We start from the raw sequence: 23,916 nt of genomic DNA on the forward strand, positions 1-23,916 counted from the left end.
GCACAGAGGCTTTACTTGGCCTGCTTGATCCCAGCTTGTGTTTCACAGTTATGGGTGACCTGGGATACAGAGTCTATGTGTAAGCCATGATCACAAGCCCATCTGGGTGCTGCATCTCCTCCCTGATGACTGGAGGTGTCATGGGCCCATCAAGTGAGAAATAATTCACCCTTATGTTCCAGTCCAGATCCTCCTGAGACATTTTAATCCTGGCAGCTTGATCCACCCATCCATTGTTGAGATGTTCTTCAGCAGCCCAACTCTTGGACACATTTGCATCTCATGTTGCACTTTTACAGCCAACTTCCCTGCCCAGGCATCTTGCCACAGTTCAACAGCTCAGATGAGTTTGTCTCTGCTCTCCCAACTGGTCTTTTTCCATCATTCCAGCCACCTCCACAGAGCATTTGCCGCCATCCACAAGGCAGCATAGAGGTAGAGCTCTGGCCATTTCTCTCATTCAGTGATAAAAAGCCAGCTGGGCAGCTTTTAGCTCTGCAACATGGCTTGATCCACCTTGTCACTCAACTGCCTCTGTGACTCTCTGCAAAGGGATCCATGCAGCTGCTTTCCATTTTCGATGTATCCCTACAAAATGTCAGGAACGGTCAGTAAAGAAAATGTATTGCTTTCTATTTTCAGGGAGATGGCTATTTAGTGGGAGTTCTCAGCATGTCACCTTTTCCTCCTCTGATGATGATGGTCTGAAATTTTTGTCCTTGGGACAGTTAGTGATTAGTTCCAACATCCCTGGGTTACTGGGGTTCAAAATCTTGTTGTTGTTCAGGATCCCGCTTGAAATAATTTTTCTTCTGTGTCACATGATAGAGAGAGGGTTTACAATCTGACTGTAGTCAGGAATACATGTCTTCCAAAACCCTCAGCGCCTAGGAATGCCTGTGTTTCCCTTTTGCTTGTCAGTGATGACTATCTTGTTTTAAGACAGTTTAAGGGGAACACTCTAAAATTAGTTAGTTTTAATCAATCTCTTTCCACCAGTAAGGAGAAATGAATATGAGTAGTTGTCACAAGTGAAAAAATAATAGTTTACTGAAAAAACAGAGGCAGTGCAGCTGGCCAGGGTGCCTCGCAGTCGCCTTTTGCCTCAGCAGGCACTGCTGGAGGGCTGGGGTGGCTGCACCAAGCCCTGCTCTGCTCCTCTGGGCCTGCAGGCACCCCTTGCAAAAGTCACTTTGAAGCAGTTTGTGATTGTGAAATGCAGCCTCTGCAGCTGCTACTGTTGCAAGTAGAGGCCAGAAAAAGCCAAGAGGCAAGCTGAGCTGCCAGAGAGTGGCAAGAGACAGACTCTGCCTGAGTGCCTTTTCTTTAAAGGTCTGGGACAGCCTCAGCCCCCGCCCTGCCATTCTGTTTGCCAGCCACAGGATCTTACAGACAGTAATGATTTTTGGGCACAGAGAGGTATGGAACACAGTAACATTTTGGGTTACCCAGGACAGAGACATAGCTGCTACTTTGCTAACCATGTCCATCGGACTCTAATGATGTTCATCTTGCCAATTTACTCCTTAATATGGAATTTTCTGGGCAGATCCCTTGACCTGACTTTGCTTTATGGGAAACCAGCCTTCAGGAGGATTTGGATTATCTTCTCCCCTATCTCAAAAACTTCCTCTGCTCTGTTGCCCCATACTGTGATGCCATCACTGTGTTCTGGAGCCTCACCCTTTTCCAGTGCAGTCTGCACCAATCCATGACAAGCAGTGGGGCTCTTTTTCCAGCTCTGGGGCAGTCAGTTCCAAGTGCAAACCCCCTCAGCTGAAAGCAAACTGTGGCCTGGCTAACCCTCTGCTGCTAAAGGAATGGAAAAAGGCACATTAGCAGTGTCAGTGGTGGCACCACTTCGCTGCCTTGGACTCCAGTCCATACTGAAGTTCCAACACATCCAGCACAGCAGCACTCAGAGGTGGCATGGCTTCATTCCATTCTCCACTGGAGAATTACACATTCCAGTACACACTGGCCATGTAGGGCTATTACAGGGTGAGCGAGGCTTGCTGGTTCACTGGGTCTCCAGCTCACAAATCATCTCATGGGTGGGGACCACAGGATCCCAGCTGGTGCCGTTTTGCCAATGGCACAGTGATGTGGTAGCGATCAGTACTTCAACCCTCAGCAGCCCCATAGCAAAAGGGTCCTCTTAGAGGCCAGGATTTTGGGTCCTTAAATACCCTTTCCTCAGGTAATCTATGCCAAGGATCCATGTGGCTTCTGGGCCAGTCGCAGTGGGGTGTCTTTGCCACTCATTCCCAGCCAGGCTCACTCCAGCTTCCAGTGCAGTCACCTGTTGGAATTCCCTTGTCACCCCATAAACAGAGATTAATTCTACCCCTATATATCTTGATGGCAGCAGGGGACATTGTGCTCTGGTTTAACTAAAGGTTTATACCCTTGCATGTCTGATGTGCCAGGGCATGGGATCCACATAGTCCAATAGATCTGACTGTCCCTTTCCTCTGCCTGACTGGAGTCAGGGCCCCTCTAGTTCTGGTCATGCCACTCATTGCTCACTTCTTGTAAATATAAACTGAGGTCCCTCCAGGAGGACCAGAAGTAACATCAGCTCTTCTATTCTGTCTGAGGGAGGACTTGGTGTGAAATTCAGTAATCGAGATTCTAGAAATGAGAGGTTGGAAAATGACTTGACTGCATTAGCTGTCAATTTCCTCTGCTTTGCAGGAGCTCTTCTGAAGTTCATTTACAGTAAAGATTTTTATTCCTACATTTTCTATTTTTTGTTTTTATCTTCTAGTAACTGAGGACTGTTGGAAAGCCAACAAAATGGTATTGATTCAGTGTTCAACTTAAGTAAAACTGCCTTCTTAGTTTATCAATACTGGTTGTTTTTGCATAAGAGTAGCACAGAGGAGCTGAACTTATAGGCAACCTATGAAAAGGAAAAGTTCATGATTTTAGTTTTTCATTGAGTTATGAAATACCATTCATAGCCATCACAGCCAGAACAATTTAAAAACAGTTTCTGCTTCAATGTAAAGTGAAAGAGTGTTTGCTGCAAAAAATATTCCTTGTTTTCTAGGTTATGTATGATTCTGCATGTTCATTGTATGCATGGGATATAGTCTGACTTGAGTAAGAGCTGGTATAATCATTGCACAAGTCCAGGATATTTGGTTTGTATTCACCCAGTTCATAGAAAGTGCTACCTCCTCTCCCCGATTTTCAAAATTCTGTTCTATTTAATCCTGCTGCTATTGCAAGAATGAGGGATTTTAACATGTTGTGACATGTATAACTGCTTGTGCCCCATTGTAACTATTATATAGGACAGATCCATTAGCAGTCTCTGAAAGATAGTCCTCCCAAGTCAAGAAGGACATGTAGGACGGACTAATCTCTAAATTTCTATTGTATGACAGCCAGTGTTGTCGACAACAAATAGGACTGTTGATGGAGGGTAATGCAGTCATTCCCATTTTAAATTGGGTGTGACATCACCCTCTTATCTGGTGTAAGTAAGATTTTAAAGTATGGAGTAATACAGTAGGAGACAAGATGTTCTTAAAACATCTTCCCTCCCTTTCTTTGCCTTCTTCTCTCCCTTTCATGGCTCTCGTTTTCTTTTCCTTTTCCTTCTCTCTCTCTTCCCTGCTCTCTCTGATTCCCAGCAAAAGTTCCTGCTCTGGTTATGAGCTAAATCTTATTGTCACATCAATAAACAGAGATAAGGGTTGACTGGTAAGAGACACTGCCAGTGTGCTGTGACCACCTCTTGTTAGGCCCACCTTATTTCTGCCACTGCTTTTTGTCTTCTGCAGGCTATCTGTATGGGCAAAATTGGCTCTCACACTGCAGTCCTATTATCTTAAGAGTAGGTGAATGTTCAAGTTAAGATGTGCACAGCAGTCAGCACCAGGGAACCCCAGATGTTGGTTCCACAAAGTACATTATCACAAAAAATCAGTAACAATACTCTTCCAATTTCCTTCACTGCTGTGCAGCTACTAACAAGAAAACAGGAGCTTCCTCTAAGTTTGAACGCACAGTATGTTTGTGTGTTTGTGGATTTTCATCCCAAATCAGCCTCAGAATCTGCAGGTCTGAAAATCAATGTCTCTCGTAACCCTTTTCCCCCCTAGTGTTTTCTGAACATGTGACAGGAAAGGAGGTGCAATTCTTTAAAGGACTTAAAGTATAAATATGTTTCATTGTTTCTATGGTCCAGTGTTTCCCATAACTACTTCTGTGGGAATGCACAGTCTAATCTGTTAACTGATCCAAGGAAATACTGTTTAAATAGTTGCATTAATTTGTGTTTGCCATTAACATAATTTTTTGTTCATTCTCTTTGAACTATGTTCTCTTCTTTCATCATTTAAATACACTCAGTTCAAGAGTCAATTTGTAGGCACTTTCAGAATTACCATTTCATAGTAGAAAAATCTATTGTGGCTTTACAAAATAAAAATATGTTGTTTATACTGTTGTAAGTGTGAAATAAACTGCAGTAAGATTTTCTATTGTTACCTCTGTTAAAAAGTTCTTCTTTGTTTAATGCTTCATAGTGAAGTTGCTTCTATTTAAAGCATTGAGTTTGATCTTGGCTTTGATCTAAAGCTTTTGATCTTGAAAGAAGGATGTTGTGGCAGTAGTAAAACAAAAAGACTAGGAGAAATTTTTTTTTCAAGTGATAAAGGGATACTCTCAAGATTTAATACACACTTACTGGATCTACCTTTATTTACTTAAATCTGCTTACAAAGTACATGTAATTCTATATATTGTGGGTTTGCTTACATACAAGCTTTAATGTGCCCTATTATTTTGCTAGAGCACAGCTTTCCTTTAAAGCTTTCAGGGAATATAGAAATATATAGCATATGAGTATAAATAATTTTCTAAACAGTATGACTAATTTTTTAAATACTGACAATACTTTAATAACATAATTTTAACTATGATGCACTCTATCTTTTACTGCCTCTTGTTTTTTCAATATAAACACAAAAGCACTTGATAAAATCCCAACTTACGAATTAATAGTATTTGGATTTTGCATGCTTGGCATAATGTAAGTATGTTCCAACATGCTGGAGTTTAAATACCCTCTTCTGAGAGCACAAGAATACCATGAAGTCCCATGCCTAAATTTAATAACCTGCTCGCAGCATCTTGTTGAATAAATAAAGCCTTTAGCTGAGGTCTCGATAAAGGGCTTGCTGTGGGGTGTATACCTACAAAGCTGCTTTGGATCTTGCTTTTAAGATGCATTTCAGACCCTCTAAGTTAGTTTTGTAGCTGGATTCTGGAGGTGAGAGCAAGGACCAAGGCCAGTGTTTAAGCAGTTAGTGGTGATGCTTTCTTGAACTATCCCCGCTAGGCCATTCCTCTGTTCGTAGAGACGTGTGACAGAGCTTGTTCGTAGCTTGTTCATAAGAAGGTTCATAGGAAGGCTTCCATGGCAAGGGTCTCGGAGAGAGAGCACATCTCTAATAATCAGGCTGCAAACCGTGATCAGCATGGACGTGGTGGTTATGAATGGCCGTCTCGACGGCGACGCTGTCGGAGGGAGCGCGGGTTGGGCGCAGCACCGCCGGGCCGGGCCTGGCCAGGCCGAGCTCCGCACCTGCGGGCCGGGCCGAGCCGAGCCGAACCTACGGCCGCCCCGCTGGGGATGTCTCAGGCGCGGTGCCCCGGAGCCGGCGGGCCCTGACGTCTTTAAGGCAGGCTCCTCCTCTCCGCGGGGCTCCGGGGGCCGGGGCGCGGGACCCTGCGGAGGTGTTTCATTTCCTACCGAGGGCTGCGGTGCGCTGCTGCTGAGCCGGGAACGGCGGCACGGCATGGGACGGAGCGGGACGAGGCGGAAAGGGGCGGGCGCGGCCCCGGGGGTTCAGCCCTGGCTTCCCCCGCGCCTGCCGGCTCGGGGCCCCGGGGAGCGGGGCGCATCGCGGACCCTCCGCGGGCAGTCCCGCCTCACCGTGTGCTTTGTCCCCCGTGTAGCCTCTGCTGGAGGAGGGAGAGACGTGGAAGGAGTGTCAGCTCGTCCAGCAAGTGAGCGGCGAGGTGAGGAGAAAACCTTTCGCAGCTGTTCGTTTGCACCCGCTTCTTCCCCTTACAGATCTGCTCCTGGAGTTTTCTACCTGATACGCCATCCCTACCCTGCCACGCTTTTGCTTTAAAAAATAACTGCTTTCGTATTAAGAATAAAAATATTAGTATGGGGGTGAAAAAAAACCCACCAAGTGTTGCTACTTTATCAAGTAATAACATCCACGACATCCAAATTTGGCGTTGGTAGTCTGGAACAATGTTCGAGTGGGTGGCTGGAAATCTCGTACTTGAAATAGAAGGTGTAAGGGATAAAGCACAGAGGTTTTCCCCAGGAGTTTTTCACACTGCAGTGATGACTTCTCATTTGGCAACCTGGTCTGACGCCTTTTTATTCTTTGTGCAAAACCCCTTAAACCAAAAGCTCTTAAGATGAAGAACATCACCTCACACTTCGATCATGTACTAGTAATAACCAGATTACCTCAGACCACATCACTTTAGAGGAAAAGTGTTTTTTCCTTTCCAGTGAAGCAATGAAAAAAGGTTGTCTTGAGTATCTTTATGGCTTTTTACTAGTGCTGAATAACTACAGTCAGGTTGCATCTTCTACCTAAAAGAGCACCATGATTTTGAACTCCAGGTCACCAAATGGATTCAGACAAACCGGAGAATAAGAAAAAGTGGCAAAAAGAAAATGAAGCAGAATGAAGTTGTTTTCCTGCAGGTAGGCAAACATGATGTCTGTTTGTGTAATGGCATGAACGGCTGAAGATACAAAATGCTTTCTGATTATGCTCAAGAAATCATACTTATTTCTTAAGCTTGGTGGAGATGTTAGTGTCTTCCACAAGGTGCTAGTAAATGGGTGTTACAGATAAAGTTTTAGAGTCGCTAATTAGTTACAATGAAATTAATAGTTACAAGAAATGAAAAACCTTTTTAGATGTCTGTGTTGAGGAGACAGAGTTTTCATGAGTTTGTATTTAACTAGGACATTGTCAGGAAGAAAGAGAGGGGTGCTTTCATCAGAGAAATGCAGCCCTTGGAAAGCTTTTGGCAGTACCTGAAACACTATTTTCAGATACTGGTAGGTGAGAGACAGTTTTCATGGTAGATATTGGGACAATAATAGATGTGATGTGCATGTTGAAAGAAAATACTTGGACTATGTTGGCTTGTCATTTAGAGGGTGAGTTTGAAAATCATCTATTTGTATAGATTTCAGTTAATGAGAATGTGATGATTATTTTAAAAATTACTATAGAGGATTGTAAAACCTGAATACAAAGAAATTTAAACTATTTTTAAACCACTGAATTTTGATAAATCTATTGTGAAAGACCTATCAGATAAGGTTGAATCGACCATTTAAATTGCAATGTAGGGAGACAAGTAGTTAGCTCATACTAAATAGCTGTTTTCTGTTCCTCGAGGGAAAAAAGAAAAGGTGAATAAAGATGCACTTCCAAATGCATTATTAGAACTGTGGTGGGGGTTTTTTTGCTTGTTTTGGTTTTGAAAAAAAATATTATTGTATTTTAAAGCTCTTGTTACCTTTAAAGGATTAAAATAGTAGTGTGTTGGTTTGTTTTTTCAAAAGTGCTTCTGAAATGCATAATGAAGCATTGCTTCTTTCTTTAGCCAAATTCTTCCTGATAACATGACTGCCAGTTCCTGGGATGTGTTGCCTTAGTATGGACATTGCAAGTATATGACAAATGTCCAAAAAATGCATTGTTGTGAGTGGACGATTTACTAACTCCGTAGTTAGCTAAAAACTGCCAAATAGCATCCTTTAATTCACTACTTTTATTTTGTAACTGGAATACGTAATTTAGGAAAGATATTCTGTGTTGTTGTGCTTTAGAATGGTGTGATCTAAATAGATATAGCATGAACTGTTTCGCCAGGTAATCCCATTTCTGTTTGTTTCTGTATATGAATGTGTGTGTGTGTGTATGTAGCATTTGTATTCACAATCATTTTATGCTAAGATGAAGCAGATTATTTTAAGATAAAAATTAAATTGCCTTGGGAATTTGTGAGCAAAATGCTTTGATGGTACAATAACCCTGGTACAAACCAGACTGTCTGCATTTTGAAGCAATTTTTAAATGGTGCAAAGTAGATCCTCTGTTATGCTGAACAGTAGGTTTAAAAGCGCCTTATGCTGTTATACCAATCCTAATCTCTTTTTATAGGAGAAAGCTTCCTTAGTGCAAAATCCCTTTGTACTGATAAAACTCCTTTTCTGTTGAGGATGTTGTTCTCCAAATGTTCCACAGTTTGTGAGAGAGAACTCATGTACCTTGCAGTGATAGAAATGCAAAACCTTATATGTAAACACAAGATACTCACAGTAATTCTAGAGCAAGGTCTGTGAGTAGACATATGAATTAAAATTGATGGAAAGCATAACCATTGTCGAAAAATGGCATTATACAGAAGTTAAAGTATCTTCAGAGATAGGCAAGTGAACAAGAAAGAGAAAAGCATGTAATGGAAAAGTAAGGCAACCTTGAAGATAGCAGAGAAATAGAAATAGAAATAAAGATGTGAGTGTGAGGGTGGATGTGAGAAGGCAAGCAATAATAAACAGAAGTCAGAGAGTTGCTAGGCAGCTCGTATTAGAGCAGTGATTAAAATAAGGATACTGATGTATTTTGCTACAACTTGAAAACCAAATTTTTCTTTGATCTTGTTTATCCTTTCAAAACAAGCACCAGCTTATTAAATATAGCTTCTAAACTTTCAAAACAAGCACTAACCTTTTTATATGTATCTTCTAAACTTCCATCTGCCCGTGCTGTCAGATTTTCCTCAAAGCTTTCATGTGCCTGTGCTGTCTAGTTTTCCTCAATTATTTTTCTTCGTGATAGGAAGTCCTATTTCTAATACAAGGTGGATAACTTTGCTATATTGAGTCACCGCCAAATCAAACATCTGTGTCCAAGTACAAAATCTAGGACAGAAAGATAACTGTATGAAATAAGTGAAACACAATGGTGAAGGAAAGATTGCTGACAACTGCCAAGGAGTTGCTTCTTGAGAAAAGTTGCCTTCTAAACAGTTAAGCTTGTAGGAGCTGACTTTACTTTTTATTTTATGTAAATATGCTTATACATATTTGAACATTTGAGGACACCATGTGCTGGATAAAACTAGGTGACTGTAGTGTTAACTGTGCTCAAGAGGAACCAGTGAGGAAGCTTGTGTAGAAAGGTGTGGTGCTGCTTTCCAGTATGGATCCACACGATTGATTATAGCAGTGGCACAGAATCCTTTGGTGAGAAAGACTTCTAGCCGAATGGCTGAGGGTTCTCATACTTTTGCTCTTCTTCTTTATTTAGGTTTTTTTGTTTGTTTTAAAGCTTTAAAAAATTTCTTATGTTTTGCTCTTCTATCTCTGAAACTCCTTATATTTTCTTAACACCTTTTATGCCAGTTTTTGGTTTCCTACTTGTTTTTCACACCTCGTGTCTCTCCCTGTCTTCTTTTGGCTCATTTGGTCACCTGTGATAGTGTTCTTTCTGTACTCCTTTCTATTTGCTTTCAGTCTCTCAATCTGTTTGAAAAATGTGGAAAAACAAGTTGAAAAATTGAAAAAAAATTAACTTTTGCTCACCATGTTTTCTGCTTATAGTTCTCTGTAATTACTCTTCTTATAATATGTATGCACATACACAAATTTAAACACATTCACCCTTTGCATTTCTACTTTTGTCCTCTTTTCTATTCTACATTTTTTACTTCTCATTTAATATTATGCTGTCTCTTCATATTGTCATTTATCTGGTCAGCACATTAAGCAGTCAATATGTGTATTAATGCAAAATGCTATTTGTGTGTGAAATTTGAAGAAGGTGTAACAGAATTGATAATTACTTGGTCAAAATAAGTATTGTTTTATAATGAAGAGTGTGATAGAACTGCTAGGTGGTGTTGTTATGATGATGTTGTTTGTTTTAATAGTTGACTATCTACTTGAAAAAAAGATTCCATTATCCTATCTGTGTTAGGCAGAAGAAAATTATCTTCTAGTCAGACTAGTGAAGTTGTGCTGCACAATCTGTATCTACTGAGGAGAAACATTAGAAGACTAATTCACTTTTACATGACATTCAGTGTAAAAAATAAAAGCTGATTTGAAAATATACCAGTGGTGTAAAAAGTGTCGTCAGATGAGATAACAAGGATACACAGGATTTAGGAAATACATTGAAATAAGCATGCATATGTATTCACACTAGATAAGGAACATGTTTCCTGCATATGATAAAAATTGCGTTCGACTGTTTCAGTTTTAGTTTGATTGTATGCTGAAACTTTGGGGAGTGATTCAACTTTTCCAGAATAATTTCTGCTGCTTTCTCAGAAATACTGTTTTCTTGTGTTTAAAGTTTGTCTGCTAGTTTTATTAGCAATACAACTTTGATTTTTTTTTTTTTGTTGTTGTTGGTTTTTTTGGTTTTTTTTTGTATTGGTTGCTGCTATTGATCCTGCGTGGCACTCCAGAGATGTACAATTGTCAGTATTTAAGCTCTGTTAATAACCTGAGCAAAAATTACCTTCTTGATACAGCGTTTAAATTTCTAATAAAAAACCCAAACCAGTTGTGATATATATTACTAATGCTAAATGCTGTCTTTGCCCTTTTATAATGAATTCACTGGTGTAAGTGAAACACAAGGAAAAAATCTTGTAATTCTCTAAAATGACTTGTCTTGTTATACTATAAGTAGAAAATATTTCAAGTTCTTGTAAAAAATACTGATTTAAAAATACTGTGTGGTATAAAAGAGCTCTTAGTTAACTAGAAAATTTACTCACGATGGTATGCTTCTTGCTAATTCAGGTAATAACTATAAAAATTTAATGCATAAAAATTAAATCTTTAATTCACCTGTATTTTTGTTTGTTGAAATGTCTTTTTATTTGAATCTACCAAATTAAGGAATAAATCAGAAATAATTTGTTGAGCTTGTGCACTGCTTAACAGCTAAAAGAAACATGGTGAAAAGTCCTAAACTGTTACTCAGAGATGCTTCAGTGGTGTTATTTGCTGTACCAAATTCTGTTAATTTTGCAGAACTTTCTAGGAACCTTGTAAACTGGCCTTCACTGATTACAGAAAACATTTCATTCTTTTCTCATTCAGAAGTTTGAATGGAAAATTTCTCCCATCTCATGTTCAAGATCTGATTTTCGTAAAATGTTGTTAAGCTGTGTGGGAAACAGACACTCGTTGGAAAGCTTTTTTTATGAGTACATAAGAATATAATTTCAGGCCATTGGAACTAAGCAATTTTAGTATTTAGTTCTCCATCCCTAAAAGAATATTTGTATTTGTGAATTGTTAGCAAACTTTTTAGTTGTGCTGTTCTAAACAACGCTTGCTTTTTAGGATAGTGCTGCTTTAGAATTCACCTAAGAAACATTTAATAGAATAAGAAAATACTGTGTCTGTGTGAAAAAACCCAACAAAACCAACCAAGTGACATTTTTGATTTCGTATTTTTTTTTAATAGTCCAGTTCTGACCACGGTATGAGCTGTATCTTATTTCCAGTAGAGGTATGCCAGGATCATAGTTTTCTTTTTAATAGCACCCATCTCTATTAGCAAGGAATTGTTATATTGCATTTCATATGGAGCTTCCCAGATAGATATTAAGTTGTCGAAGAGTGAATGTTCTCATTAGGCCACTGTTTTTACTTATCACCATGCATATGCTAATGCTTCTGCTTCCTTTCTGACTCAGGTGACCATCTCTAAATCAGGAGATCTCAGGCCAGCATGGCTATGTGCTGAAATAGTTTAAGGTTTGCAGATATTTGCATCACTGTTAATTATAGTTGCCCAAACAAGCAATCATCCTGTGCAATGGTGGATTAGGACTACTTTGTTGTAGGACACGAGGTTTATCCAGAAAGGTAGGAAAAGGCAGTTTTAGTAGTGGGATTTATTGCTTTTGATCTGTAGGAAGAATTAGTTACACATTTTTGATAGAGTACTGTTTGATCTGGAAGCATTTTAAGAAGGTGATGTTTGTGTATGTTATCATATGATGCTTTCTAGAACTATATTACTGGGATTGACTTCTGCTGCTAACTTTTCCAGTCTGCTGTTGTTTCTAGTTATAAAGCCCTATTTTTGGTGTTTGAAACATGATCATTTATACCTTAGCTTAATGAAAAGAAGTTTTGTCTTTAATAAAACAGGAAATGGAAAATGTGAGAATAGTTTCATTCTTTCCAAAATAGAAAAAAAGCCCAAAAAGCATGTGATTGTTTTTAATACTTCTCAAGTGTATGCCCCCACCAGTGTTTACGCAGTGAATTCTGAGTGATGATGTCGTGAGTGCTGGGAGCAGAAAGAAGCCTGTCCCTTTCAGGGCGTTTGCAACTGGATCAGCATACCACATTTGGAAAATAGTGGTGCACTGCATTCAAACACTCCCTAAGTTTTCTCCTACAGATTTTTCCTAAGGATTTTTTATTAGCTGAGAGTATACACTTGTGCATGCCAGCTGAGTAATCTACTTGATTTAAATGTCCCCAGGTTCTTCTTGATGTGACTGACTATAATGACTCCTAAGGAGGCTTGCTGGTCTGCAGGCTCAAATGTGTGCTTTATTTCAGTTTTACATGTGTTTTATTTCAGTCTTATATTTATTACACATTGTCAGAAAAGGCTTAACTATTTTTTGATGACCGGTCCTAGCAATTGTCCTCATTGTATGTTTCTTTTCAGTTTGGATTATGTTCACATGCTATATAGTAAAAGCGCATGTGTAGTAGTCTCTCAGTGCAGACATTATTTTTTAAGGAAATGTACAAGCACAGAAGGTAATGGCTAGGCCTTTTGCAAAACCTGTTAAAAAGGTTTTGGTAGTTCTCAATCTGTTTTTTCATGGCCACAGTACTAAAAGTAGTCATGGGTACAACTTAAAATACTTCCATTTGTCTTCCCCTAAGAAGTCCCCTAGAGTCCCCTAAGAAGCTCTTTTAGAGCAGGAAGGTAGCTCACAGTTGAAAGCAAATGTATTCTTTGTTGCTTTAACTAAATTGACAGATTAAATTCTTAAAGGCATGTCAACTACACTGTACTAATTTGGTCTGTGCTGCATATATTTTCTTGTGTTACTTTTCATGTCAGCACAAACCAAGTGACTGATGACAATTGTCTAATTCATCTCATCAGATGCTTCGGATGCAGGTTTTGTGAAACCTATACCAACATTTGAAAATAGACTACTTCTTAACATTACCGTGTGTGTGTATATATATTACTTACATTACCATAGGTTTGATTAAAAAATTATTGCCAGTGACAATTTGCTTCATTAACTACAAGATCTTTTTTGTCCTCCTGTGCTGGAGCTCATAATGATTTTTCAAGAAAAACATTTCTTTTATCTGGAAAAATTGCTGATTAAAAGGAAGCTTAGGCAATTATGTTGCTCTGGATGTATTATTCCCATTTCTACCTTAAATTTAGGCATCAGTTGAGCATTTTCAGTTAAAGTTGTTAGAGCTGTATATGAGCCATGTTCCTTTAAGAGATGCTGTGGGGAAAACCCACAAAAAAGCAGTGCGGCTGTGTGAGCTCCATCATTTTTGGTAATTCTGTAAGATGTTTAAGGTAGAATCCAACCACAGGAACCATTTTTGTTGCCACTTTGAGTCTGTGAAGTGGTTTGGTCATGAGACACAAGTTCCTTGTTGAAATTGGATTTCATTACTTTTGCTTCATAAAAAATTTAATGTTTTGGATTTATATTCTACATACTCTTCAGGCTGCATGCTCTAAATGTGCTGGACACCATGGTTTCCTTCTTCACTTAACTGAAGTACCTGAGAAAAAAGGGTCTTAGGATTTAGCATGGAACAGGGAAGAGGGTCTCATGTTCTCTCATCCATATTTTAAAAAAATATGGCAATAGAATATTAAATGTTTCCATGCTCAAGATCCTGTTTAGTTCAAAGAAAAAATGGTATGTGTAGTGCCAGTAATACAGTAACTATAGTTGTCTTGGTTTTTGTTAAAGTTGATTTCTCTGTGTTTTGGCTGTACTGACAAACATGGTGAAGGTATTAATATATTAAAATACTTTGCTGGGCCTTAGTCATTCTTAGTCATTCAGCCTCAAGATCTACTTTCCAAGTGATCACTTTGTCTTCGAAGAGGGGATTTGATTTCTTCTAATTGCCCAGAGAGTTTTTTACTGGGGGATGTTTGCCTGTATTTAAAAATATATCTATTTATCTGTGTATCTAAATCTTACAGCATAGATGACACCTCTGGGAGAGGGCAGATAATGTTTGAGGGACAAGATCTGTAGAATCAATTTGTTAGAAGCTCCGTTTCCTTTTATGTCCTGCAATTTCCTCTCTCCTCTTTTGCTTATTAAAGAGAGACTGCTTGTTAAAGCAAAAGTAGGTTCCCTTCTGAGTGTATGGAAGTTCATGCAAGATGGAATTTTTAGTTTGTCACCCAAATTTACATTCATTGTGGCTTGATAAATACAGCCTGTTTTTTGACAGCAAATGTTACCCTGAGTAAACCTGCTAGGTTTTCAGATGCTTCCAGAAGGAAGTAAAAAAACCTTGAATTTTACCTGTTGTGGGACACAAGCAACACATGGGGTCATATTTAGGACAAATGATTCCTTGTGAAACCAGGGAGAGTGATTTCAGCTTACTTGGTTTTATAGATGGGAATATGTGAAAGGAAGGTACATTTTTAATCTCTTCACGGACAGTGTAATTAAAATACTATACCTTTGTTTTAATACCCACCCTTATTTTGTAACATCTATAATATTTTTCAAGAAATTAGACATTTACTCTTATTTGAAGAACTACTATTCTCATTTATCAGTACTGGAGAGGAGATGTACCTGACAAGAAAATGCTTTTGTGTACTATATGCATTGCTCCTAATTTTACAGCAGCTCAGTGTTGCATAAAAGAAGCTGAGAAATTCAAGATACTTTGAAAGATACTGCTACTTGGTAGTGTGGCGATACTGCTTTTATGCTGCTCAGTGTGTACAAAATGTCTTCTACTAAGCAAGTGCCAAGTAGTTTTTATATAAGTGCCTAATTGCTATTGTGTGAGATACCTCAGAAACATGTAACATCTCTTAAAATTCTCTTTTCCTTTAAAACTGAAATAAGAATGTTTATCTTGATTTTACAGATCATAATCCAACGCATGGCGATAATAGATAGTTTGTTTGCGGATACTTAAGAAAGCTGGGTATGGCAATGAAATGAAGTCAAGTCTTGTGGCCCAGCACAACCTTGAGGCCTGTCTATATTGTAGATAAGAATTAGGCCACGCTTTCCTCCATGAAGCAGTTAGTACTCTCTGCATCAAAATGTATACAGGTAGGTGTTATTTTAACGTGCTGCATAGATCAGAACAGAACACAGTCATGTCTAGGGCTGTGTGTAATTGATCTTGAGTATGGGAGGATTCGTCGTATCAATATTTATTTTGTAATAGAACATACTTTCCAGTAATGAATTTCAACTACAGTGATTTTAGATTCTAAGTATCAGTGTAGGTGTTGGCTTTGAATCTATTTTAAATAATAATAATTTAAAGGATAACTATTTACCTTTTTGTCTTTGACTCTTTGAACGTGCGTATGCAGCCTGTAACTTTAAATGCAAAAGGAGAATAAAATAATTAATAAAAGCTTGCTAAATCATGGGTTTTTCAGTGCAAAAATTTTTGATTGTAAAACTTTCAGGTGCAGTGTGATAAGTTGTTGCAGGGCATGATAACAACCAGAAGTCAGAAATGTGCCTGTGTGTTGTGTTCTTCACAGCATAGAAAGAGGTATGGCAAGTCTGTTACTGTTTTATTAACTTGGAGGTAGTACAGAGTTGGAACCTATGATGAAGAAAAGAGCACACAGAACCCTTTGCTACAAGGTGTATTTATTCTAGTGATGTGTGCTGCTTCACAACTTACATGAGTTAGAAACGTAGAGTTAAGTGTGTGTGCTGAATGTCTTGTGCTTAGGCTTCTGGTATAAAGTGGCATGTGAATAAATATGTAATGAGTTATGTTTAATAGAAAGTACCTAGTCAGACTGTCAGATTCTCTTTTGCTTCATCAGGAAGACAGGGACCTTTTCTGAAAACAGCCCATTTTATACTCCCAGAGGGTATTTTGTGTCTTACACTGTTTTTAATCAGTTGAAAGTCTGTGAATATCCCATACAGGAATTTCTTTGAAGTGTTTTTAAAATGGAAGGTTGTGTAATACCAATGACCTAGATGGCATGTAGATGCTATGTCTCTTCATTTGTTTTGTCTTGTCCAGAGCATTAAGATGGGAAGCATTCTTAGAATTATTTTTAGATTTTTAAAAGTCAGACTTGATTTCTCTATGTAACGGTAATTCTTTGGCTAGGCCTGAAAGCAGTGCTGTTTACTCTTCAGTAATGCCATGTGTTTGAAATTTTTTATTTCATTTTGGTGCCTGTTTTGGGGTTTGGGGTTTTTTTGGGGGTGTCTGGGGGGTTTGGGGGTTTTTTTGGTTTTGTGTGTGTGTGTTTGGTTTTGTTGGTTTTTTTTTTAATTCTCAGAAGTTTCAACTTACACTGGATTTTTATATGTTACCTGCTTGGGTATGGAAGAAAGAGCTACCCGATGTATCCATGATTCTTCTCATAGTGTACCTAAATCACAAAGTGTTTTGATTTATTGCTGTCTAGTTTGCATGTGTAAGATTGTGTGTAAAAGGTCACTTGCTTGCTTTATAATTGTATTATCTTTATGACATCATACTTGCTGTGACAGAAAGGTGGCTGAGCAGTTAGGAGTCAGTAACTCTGGTTTCTTTCTTAGCCTATATCCTGGTTATTTTCCATTTACACATTCCTCTGACAATTGAGGTATTTCTCCCAGTTCATCTGTACACCTCTTTCTAAAATAAAAGGAAATTGAGTGCATTGGTGTGTTTCTCTAGGACCTACTATTGCTCCTCATTCTGTTTACAGCATTAAAATCTCTGAAACTTGTACAGAGATGTTGTCTTAACCATGCATAGGCTGCTGAATTACAGAATATTACTATCCTTTCTTCTACCACACAAATAAACTGTGCTCTGTAGAGAGGGTGAGCAAGTTCTGCATCTTTGTAAACTAAAAATATTCTTATTTAAGTGTTTTGTTACTTGTGATGCTAAGTTAGTATTTGTAAAACATATTGAGTTTGGTAAATGTGAGAGTACATGGAGTTTTTGTTTGTCATTGCTAGTGTTAGAGCAAGACCGGCAGTTTCAAGTATGGGAATTGTGTTCTTTGGGCTACACATAAGCTTTTCACTATTGCACCTATATCTGGTGCAGTACAACTTGATGTGTCCAAATCATACGGTGCTCAGTGTTTGACTATATTCCTTTCATCAGAGAAAAACAAGGGCTTTTCAGCTTATCTCAAGTAATTTTGAGCTGAATGTTTCTATTACCATCAAAACTTAGGATAAGCCAAATGCATAAAGTGTTATAAAAATGTCTTTTTATGACAGAATAAAAATCACTTGTGACTCAACAAATCTGCTATGGAAAAGTTATTTTTGAAGACTGATGAGTTTTACTTGGCCAGAACATTTTATCTGTTAAAATTTATAAAAATCTGATTACGGATGATGAAACATGAACTCTGGATTACTCATTTACAGATATAAAATAAACCTCCCAACAGAATAGCTCAGTACTAATTACACAGAAGAAAAACGGAAAATGAGAAAAGTTGGGTCAGTATACCATCAATTTCATTATTGTGATTCTAATTACAGTAATTTCACAACCATAAGGCGCACCGGACTATAAGGCGCACCCGCCGGGAGTTGGCAAAATTCGCAACTTTGTAGATCAGATAAGGCACACCGGACTATAGGGCGCACATTTTTTTTGCAGCGAGGCTCCGCCCCCAGCTCCCTCCGCGCGGTTGCTGGCCGAGGCCCCGCCTCAACCCGGCAGTCATTGGCCCCCGGGCCCGCCTGTACCTGGCAGGGGCGGTGCCGCGGGGCCCCAGGCCCGCCTGCATCCGGCGGGGCCGGGCTATGGCCGCCACCCCTCCGTGCTGCCTCTCCGGGGCTGGGCTATGGCCGCCGCCCCTCCGTGCTGCCTGCACGGGGCCAGGGGGTGCCTGTGGAGGGGCGGCTCCGCCTCCACGGGGCCAGTGGGTGCCTGTGGAGAGGCGGCTCCGCCTGCACGGGGCCGGGGGGTGCCTCTGGAGGGGCCGTCCCGCTTGCACGGGGCTGGGGGGTGCCTCTGGAGGGACGGCTCCACCTGCACGGGGCTGGAGGGTGCCTGTGGAGGGGCGGCTCCGCCTCCACGGGGCTGGAGGGTGCCTGTGGAGGGGCGGCTCTGCATCCACGAGGCCCGGGCGTGCCTCTGTAGGGGCCGTGCCGCCTCCACGGGGCCAGGAGGTGCCTGTGGAGGGGCGGCTCCACCTCCACGGGGCCGGGGGGTGCTTGTGGAGGGGCCGTCCCGCTTGCACGGGGCCGGGGGGTGCCTCTAGAGGGGCCGTCCCGCTTGCATGGGGCCGGGGGGTGCCTCTAGAGGGGCCGTCCCGCTTGCACGGGGCCGGGGGGTGCCTCTAGAGGGGCCGTCCCGCTTGCACGGGGCTGGGGGGTGCCTCTGGAGGGACGGCTCCGCCTCCACGGGGCCGGTGGGTGCCTGTGGAGGGGTGGCTCCGCCTCCACGGGGCTGGAGGGTGCCTGTGGAGGGGCGGCTCCACCTCCACGGGGCCGGGGGGTGCCTTTGGAGGGGCGGCTCCGCTTGCACGGGGCCGGGGGGTGCCTCTGGACGGGCGGCTTCACCTGCACGGGGCCGGGGGGTGCTTCTAGAGGGGCCATCCCGCCTGCACGGGGCTGGGGTGTGCCTCTGGAGGGACGGCTCCGCCTGCACAGGGCTGGGGCGTGCCTGTGTAGGGGCGGCTCCGCCTGCACGGGGCCGGGGCGTGCCTCTGGAGGGGCAGCTCCGCCTCCACAGGGCCGGGGCGTGCCTCTGGAGGGGCGGCTCCGCCTCCACAGGGCCGGGGCGTGCCCGCCCCTGCTCCGCCCCACCTCCACCTGGCAGCCATGGCCCTGCCGGCTCCCCCCGTGGCTCGCAGCTCGCACTTCCGGGTAGGCAATTTTTTTGAACTTTGTCCATCAGATAAGGCGCACCGGACTATAAGGCGCACTTCCGGGTTCCAGGGAAAATTTTAGTCAAAAGGGTGCGCCTTATAGTCGTGAAATTACTGTATTTAAAATTGTAATAAATTTCTGAGTCACAGTATGTGAAGTGACCAATTATTATCAACACAAATAATATCCTTGAGATTCACAGTGCTCGTTGCTACTCACATGTTGTCTGAGGAGATTTAGATAGGCATAGGAAAGGAAGAAAGGAAGGGATAGGTTGGCAAGGAGGACCAACCTTGTCCTATGGGGCATCAGGCACAGCATCACAGCCAGGGAAGGGAGGGATTGTCCTGCTCTGCTCTGAGCTGGGGCAGCCTCGCCTGCAGTGCTGGGGCTTGTTTGCTGTACAAGGAGTGGCTGAGGTGATTCAGTCTGTTCAACTTGGAGGAGTCTGAGGACAGATCTCACTGCAGTTACAACTTCATTGTGAGGGGAAGAGCAGGGGCAGGCACTGATCTTTGTGGTGACAGGACCTGAGTGAATGGCCTGAAGTTGTGTGAGGGGAGGTTTGGGCTGGGTATTAGGAAGAGGTTCTTTCCCCAGAGCGTGTTTGTACACTGGAACAGCTCCCCAGGGCAGTGGTCATAGGACCAGCCTGACAGAGCTCAAGAAGCATTCAGACAATGCCCTCAGCATACAGTGTGACTCTTGAGGATGATGCTGTGCAGGGCCAGGAGTTGGACTTGGTCCTTGTGGGTCCCTTCTAGGTCAGAGTCATCTGTGATTCTGTAATTGTAGAAGGAAACTTAAAGCTCAAGATTTTTGGTTTGTGTTCAACCTCCCTAGCAAGCACCTTCCACTTCTGGGTTCTGTTTCCGTGGGAGTTTTACAAACAGCCCCACTAATGACTTGTAAAGTACTCCAGCACAGCGCACAGAAGTCAAGTTCCTTTAAGTTACAAGTAAGGAGAATTTGTCTGGTTATACTGCATTTGATTTCAGTGTTAGGAGCTGGAGGATGGGAATTAAAAAGGTACATGAAGGGAATGTTCAGTTGAATATGCCCTTCCTGTTCTGGAAGCTAGCTTATGGTGCAAGTGCCTTTTTTCCCCCAGTTTATTGAATTTATTGCCATCTTGGCTTAGTTAAGAGTGGATTGGGCGGGTGTTTTGCTATGTGGACACTTTCCAAAGCACTGGCAAAGACTTACAGTAAATCCAGCTGAGTTTCCCTGAGGGTTTGAGCTGAAATTCTGACTTTTATATTAAATTAGGCATGGTTACAACACAAGAATTATTTGTGAAGTTTTTATGAAGCACATGACTAGCAAAACAGGCAACAGGGATGCAAATCATTGGTCAAAAAATACGTCCAGGATAAAAAGGGTTCTTACATGACTTGAAGGGACATTGATAAAAAAGATAGTCTTTATATGTTTAAAATAAAAAACACCTCTCCTCAAACTTATTTGTGCAAGTTACCCCTGTTTGAGGATTTCAACTCGAAAAAAGGCTTCTCCTTTTTTTTTCTAAACACCTGAAACTTCAGGCAACTATTCCATGTATTTCAACCAGACAATATTTTTGGGTTTGGTTGTGATTTTTTTCTGTTCAGTTGAGTTTTTGCGATACTTTGAGATACTTTGGAAACTGTCTTCTGGGGTGTGGCAATCATCAAAAGCACTTGCTATTCATTTCTATGGCCTTCTATATCTGTATTGCTGTTATTCTTTATGGCAGGCAGCTGCTGATATTTTTGTTAGTATTTTGGGTCATGTCATGAATGAGAATCATGGTACAAACATTGTTTTGTTACATGCCAGTCCAGGCAGAAATCTATTAAACATTGAAATAACCCCTCAAGTGCCACTTTCCCAATTAAAAATTGTGCTATGCTTCAAAAATAATTTTCTCTTTGACAAGTTTAGATTGTAGCGTGATTAGAGAAAACAGTGTTAAATATTCTGGCAATTATCCATCCACACTTGAGTCTTCTTCATGGTTCCTGCTGGATTAACCATTTGCTTATGTCAGGATTAGCATCACCAGGTGCTTAGAGGGAAATGAAAGATAGTGACATAATCATGAAGGCTCTCTACATGGCAAATGCAATCCTTTTATTTTCCTTTCTGTCTTGCATCATATCCCATCTGTCTGCATTTCCACATTGGTTCCTTATCATTGTCCTCTTTATGTTTTAGGGAAGACTTGAGTTTCAGCAACCTCATACATCCTCACTCCCTTTGCAAAAAAAGGCTATCTTAAGAGTGAAAATCCATTTCTAACCAGGGAATGTTTATAGATATATTACTCTAATGAGTACCTACCTGTGTTTTACCTGATACAAACTTCTGTTACGATCAGGTGTTTCTGGTTTGCCTGGGGAAAAAAAAGGAGATGATGAAAGGTTAATGTCTGCTTTTTTTGTGATTTTTAATTGAATTGATGGGAAGCAATACACTTTTTTTATGGAGCACCTCCATGCTACTACAGATACATTTGTCCTTTTTTTTTTTCTTTTTGTACCATTTGCATCTGTTCTTGTGGAAGATAATGTTGTTCTTGTGAAAGATAATGCAGAGACCTGATTCTTTGTGACTATACCTGTTTTAATGTGGTGAAGGAATTTAAGCATTTTTGGATGTGTAGAAAATGCTAAAATTTGAATTACATTAAGAATGTGATGGAGTCATTTTAGCTCAAATATGAATGAAACCTCATATAGCTATCTTCACTTTGTCCCAGGTGAAACACTCTACTGGTGTTGAAAGTGTACAACAATTCCCAGTCTTGACAGCCTCTTGGCTAGTTCAAGAAAATTTCTGCATAAAATGTTTTGCCTTTTGTGGTTTTTTCTAATGTCTTGGCTCCCATGCAGAAGCAAAATAATAAAATGTTTTTTGACTACACTGCTTTAAGATTAGGTAACAGAGTGTCTTTTGAAGTCTTTACAAAAACGTCTATTTTTGCTTCTGAAAATTCCTAAGAACTCCTGAAAGGCAGGAGCAAGGATTGTGGAGGGAAGAGACAGCTTAAAGCTGGCAGTAAAAAATGGAATCTGTAGATATTTGAATCTCTGATAAAGTGGGTTTTGATTAAGTGCAGGATAAATTACAACAAAAAGCTCACTGGTTAAACTGGGAGTTCCCATTATTAACATCATAAAAATGCTAAAAATAGAATTCACAGCAAACAGGATGTCTGGTCATAACAGTGCAGCTTCAGCTGCCTGGTATTTATGCAGCTGACCTTCTGTGCTGACATCAGAGAGCAGTGAGGAGCCTTGTGACTGTGAATAAGAGTCCTGTTTAATCTGCTCACACCAACATGGTAGCTCGTGGAAGGAATGAGCTAGCCTTTAGGGATTAATGTGAAGAAATTAATTAGTACCTTCAGGGAACAGCATATCTACCACTCCTGCACTGTGGTTGACACATCCTTTCCGTGAAGCTTTACTTTTGCCTCCAGTTGTGGCCAGTGGAACTTTTAAATTTCTATTTAATAGTAGTGTTATATTTTTTTTCTCTGATATGGAAGTAGGGTGTGAGTAGTATGGAGACTTTATTCCAAGTTCCTAAACTGCTTATACCAAATGGATTAACAAACCAATAGTTATGGGAGATGAGCTGTGCTGCCCAGGCAAAACGACACATTTAGCATTCCGTGCATCATGGAGTGCATTCGTCCTTGACCATTTACAGTAGAACTATTAAGAAAACACCTTCTTCTGCTGGCAAACATTCCTGCAGTTTGAAGCCTGGGCCAGACTGACTGACATTTTAGCACAGTTAATATTTTGTGTTCACAATCCCTGCCTGTCGTGCGATGACTTATGAGAGAATCAGGCTGGCTCTGGAGAGCTGTAGCACATGAGGCTCTCATTATTGCCATATGTAAATATATTATTTGCATTCATATTGTTGTGAAATGTGGTCAGCTGTGCCAGCTTCGCTTAGTTGAAATCAACCTTCTCTATTGTGTCTTTTCTGTTGCTCTCAAAATTTGCATCTCTTTCGACTGAAAAATAGACTGCCCTAAATTTTGAAGGGAAGATCTGTGAATGTAACAAAATAAAAGGTAAAAAGTATCTTAAGAATATTGGTTTCAATTCTGTGTACTAAATCTGTACATACAGATTTTCATTTTAGCTCACTGTTAAGTTCTTAAGTTTTTGGTTATACCCTACTTTCTGATTTTTCTCCCTCTTCCTTTCAAAGGAAAATGTTAGCTTACAGTGTCAGAAATTCTATTGTGTATCAGCATATGTATTAATGGCATATTTGAAATAAAAATTACAGTAAATTCACGAATACAAGCCGCACTGACTATAAGCCGCATCTCTGGGTGTTGGCAAATATTTCGGTTTTTGTCCATAGATAAGCCGCACCCGAATATAAGCCGCTCTGTCGAGGACCCGCGTGCAACAAAGTTGCCAAATAGTAACCGAACCGTGGCATGGTTGGGGGTTTACTGGCTCAACTAAGGCTGTGCAGGCTCGGCCCGCTAGGGGCCGCTGACGGGGCCAGGTGGCCCAGCTCGATGGTGCCACTCGGGGATGGCCACCGCCTCTGGGTTCGCTCACCCTGGCCCCGCTCCCGCCGCGGCGCCGGCCGGGCACGGAGAGAGCAGCCCGCTCCCACCGCGGCCCCGACCGGGCACAAAGAGAGCAGCCCGCTCCCGCCGCGGCACCGGCCGGGCACGGAGAGAGCGGCCCGCTCCCACCGCGGCCCCGACCGGGC

General features: G+C 41.2%; 1 protein-coding gene across 15 annotated transcripts in view; it reads left to right on the forward strand.

Moving 5' to 3' along the window:
• The window catches only part of LOC117011070 (aminopeptidase O (putative)), a 386,126-nt gene that overhangs the window by 126,232 nt on the left and 235,978 nt on the right, over nucleotides 1-23,916 (forward strand). For 7 of the 15 annotated variants that reach the window (XR_004420849.1, XR_004420847.1, XR_004420848.2 and 4 more), the window contains 3 exons: nucleotides 5,977-6,039; nucleotides 6,668-6,751; nucleotides 7,019-7,114. The exons of 1 other annotated variant lie outside the window; for it this stretch is intronic. Coding sequence is in view for 9 of the 14 variants with exons in the window: in XM_033086311.1 (XP_032942202.1) it covers nucleotides 5,977-6,039; nucleotides 6,668-6,751; nucleotides 7,019-7,114 (243 nt within the window). In the remaining 5 variants the exon portion in view is untranslated. Of the gene's footprint in view, nucleotides 1-5,976; nucleotides 6,040-6,667; nucleotides 6,752-7,018; nucleotides 7,115-7,668; nucleotides 7,938-15,229; nucleotides 15,421-15,788; nucleotides 15,878-23,916 lie in introns of those variants that run through there. 7 more of the 15 variants (XM_033086314.1, XM_033086316.1, XM_033086320.1 and 4 more) reach the window with 4 other exon arrangements.

The sequence above is a fragment of the Catharus ustulatus genome, chromosome Z, assembly GCF_009819885.2.
Source record: "Catharus ustulatus isolate bCatUst1 chromosome Z, bCatUst1.pri.v2, whole genome shotgun sequence".
Classification (NCBI taxonomy): Eukaryota; Metazoa; Chordata; class Aves; order Passeriformes; family Turdidae; genus Catharus; species Catharus ustulatus.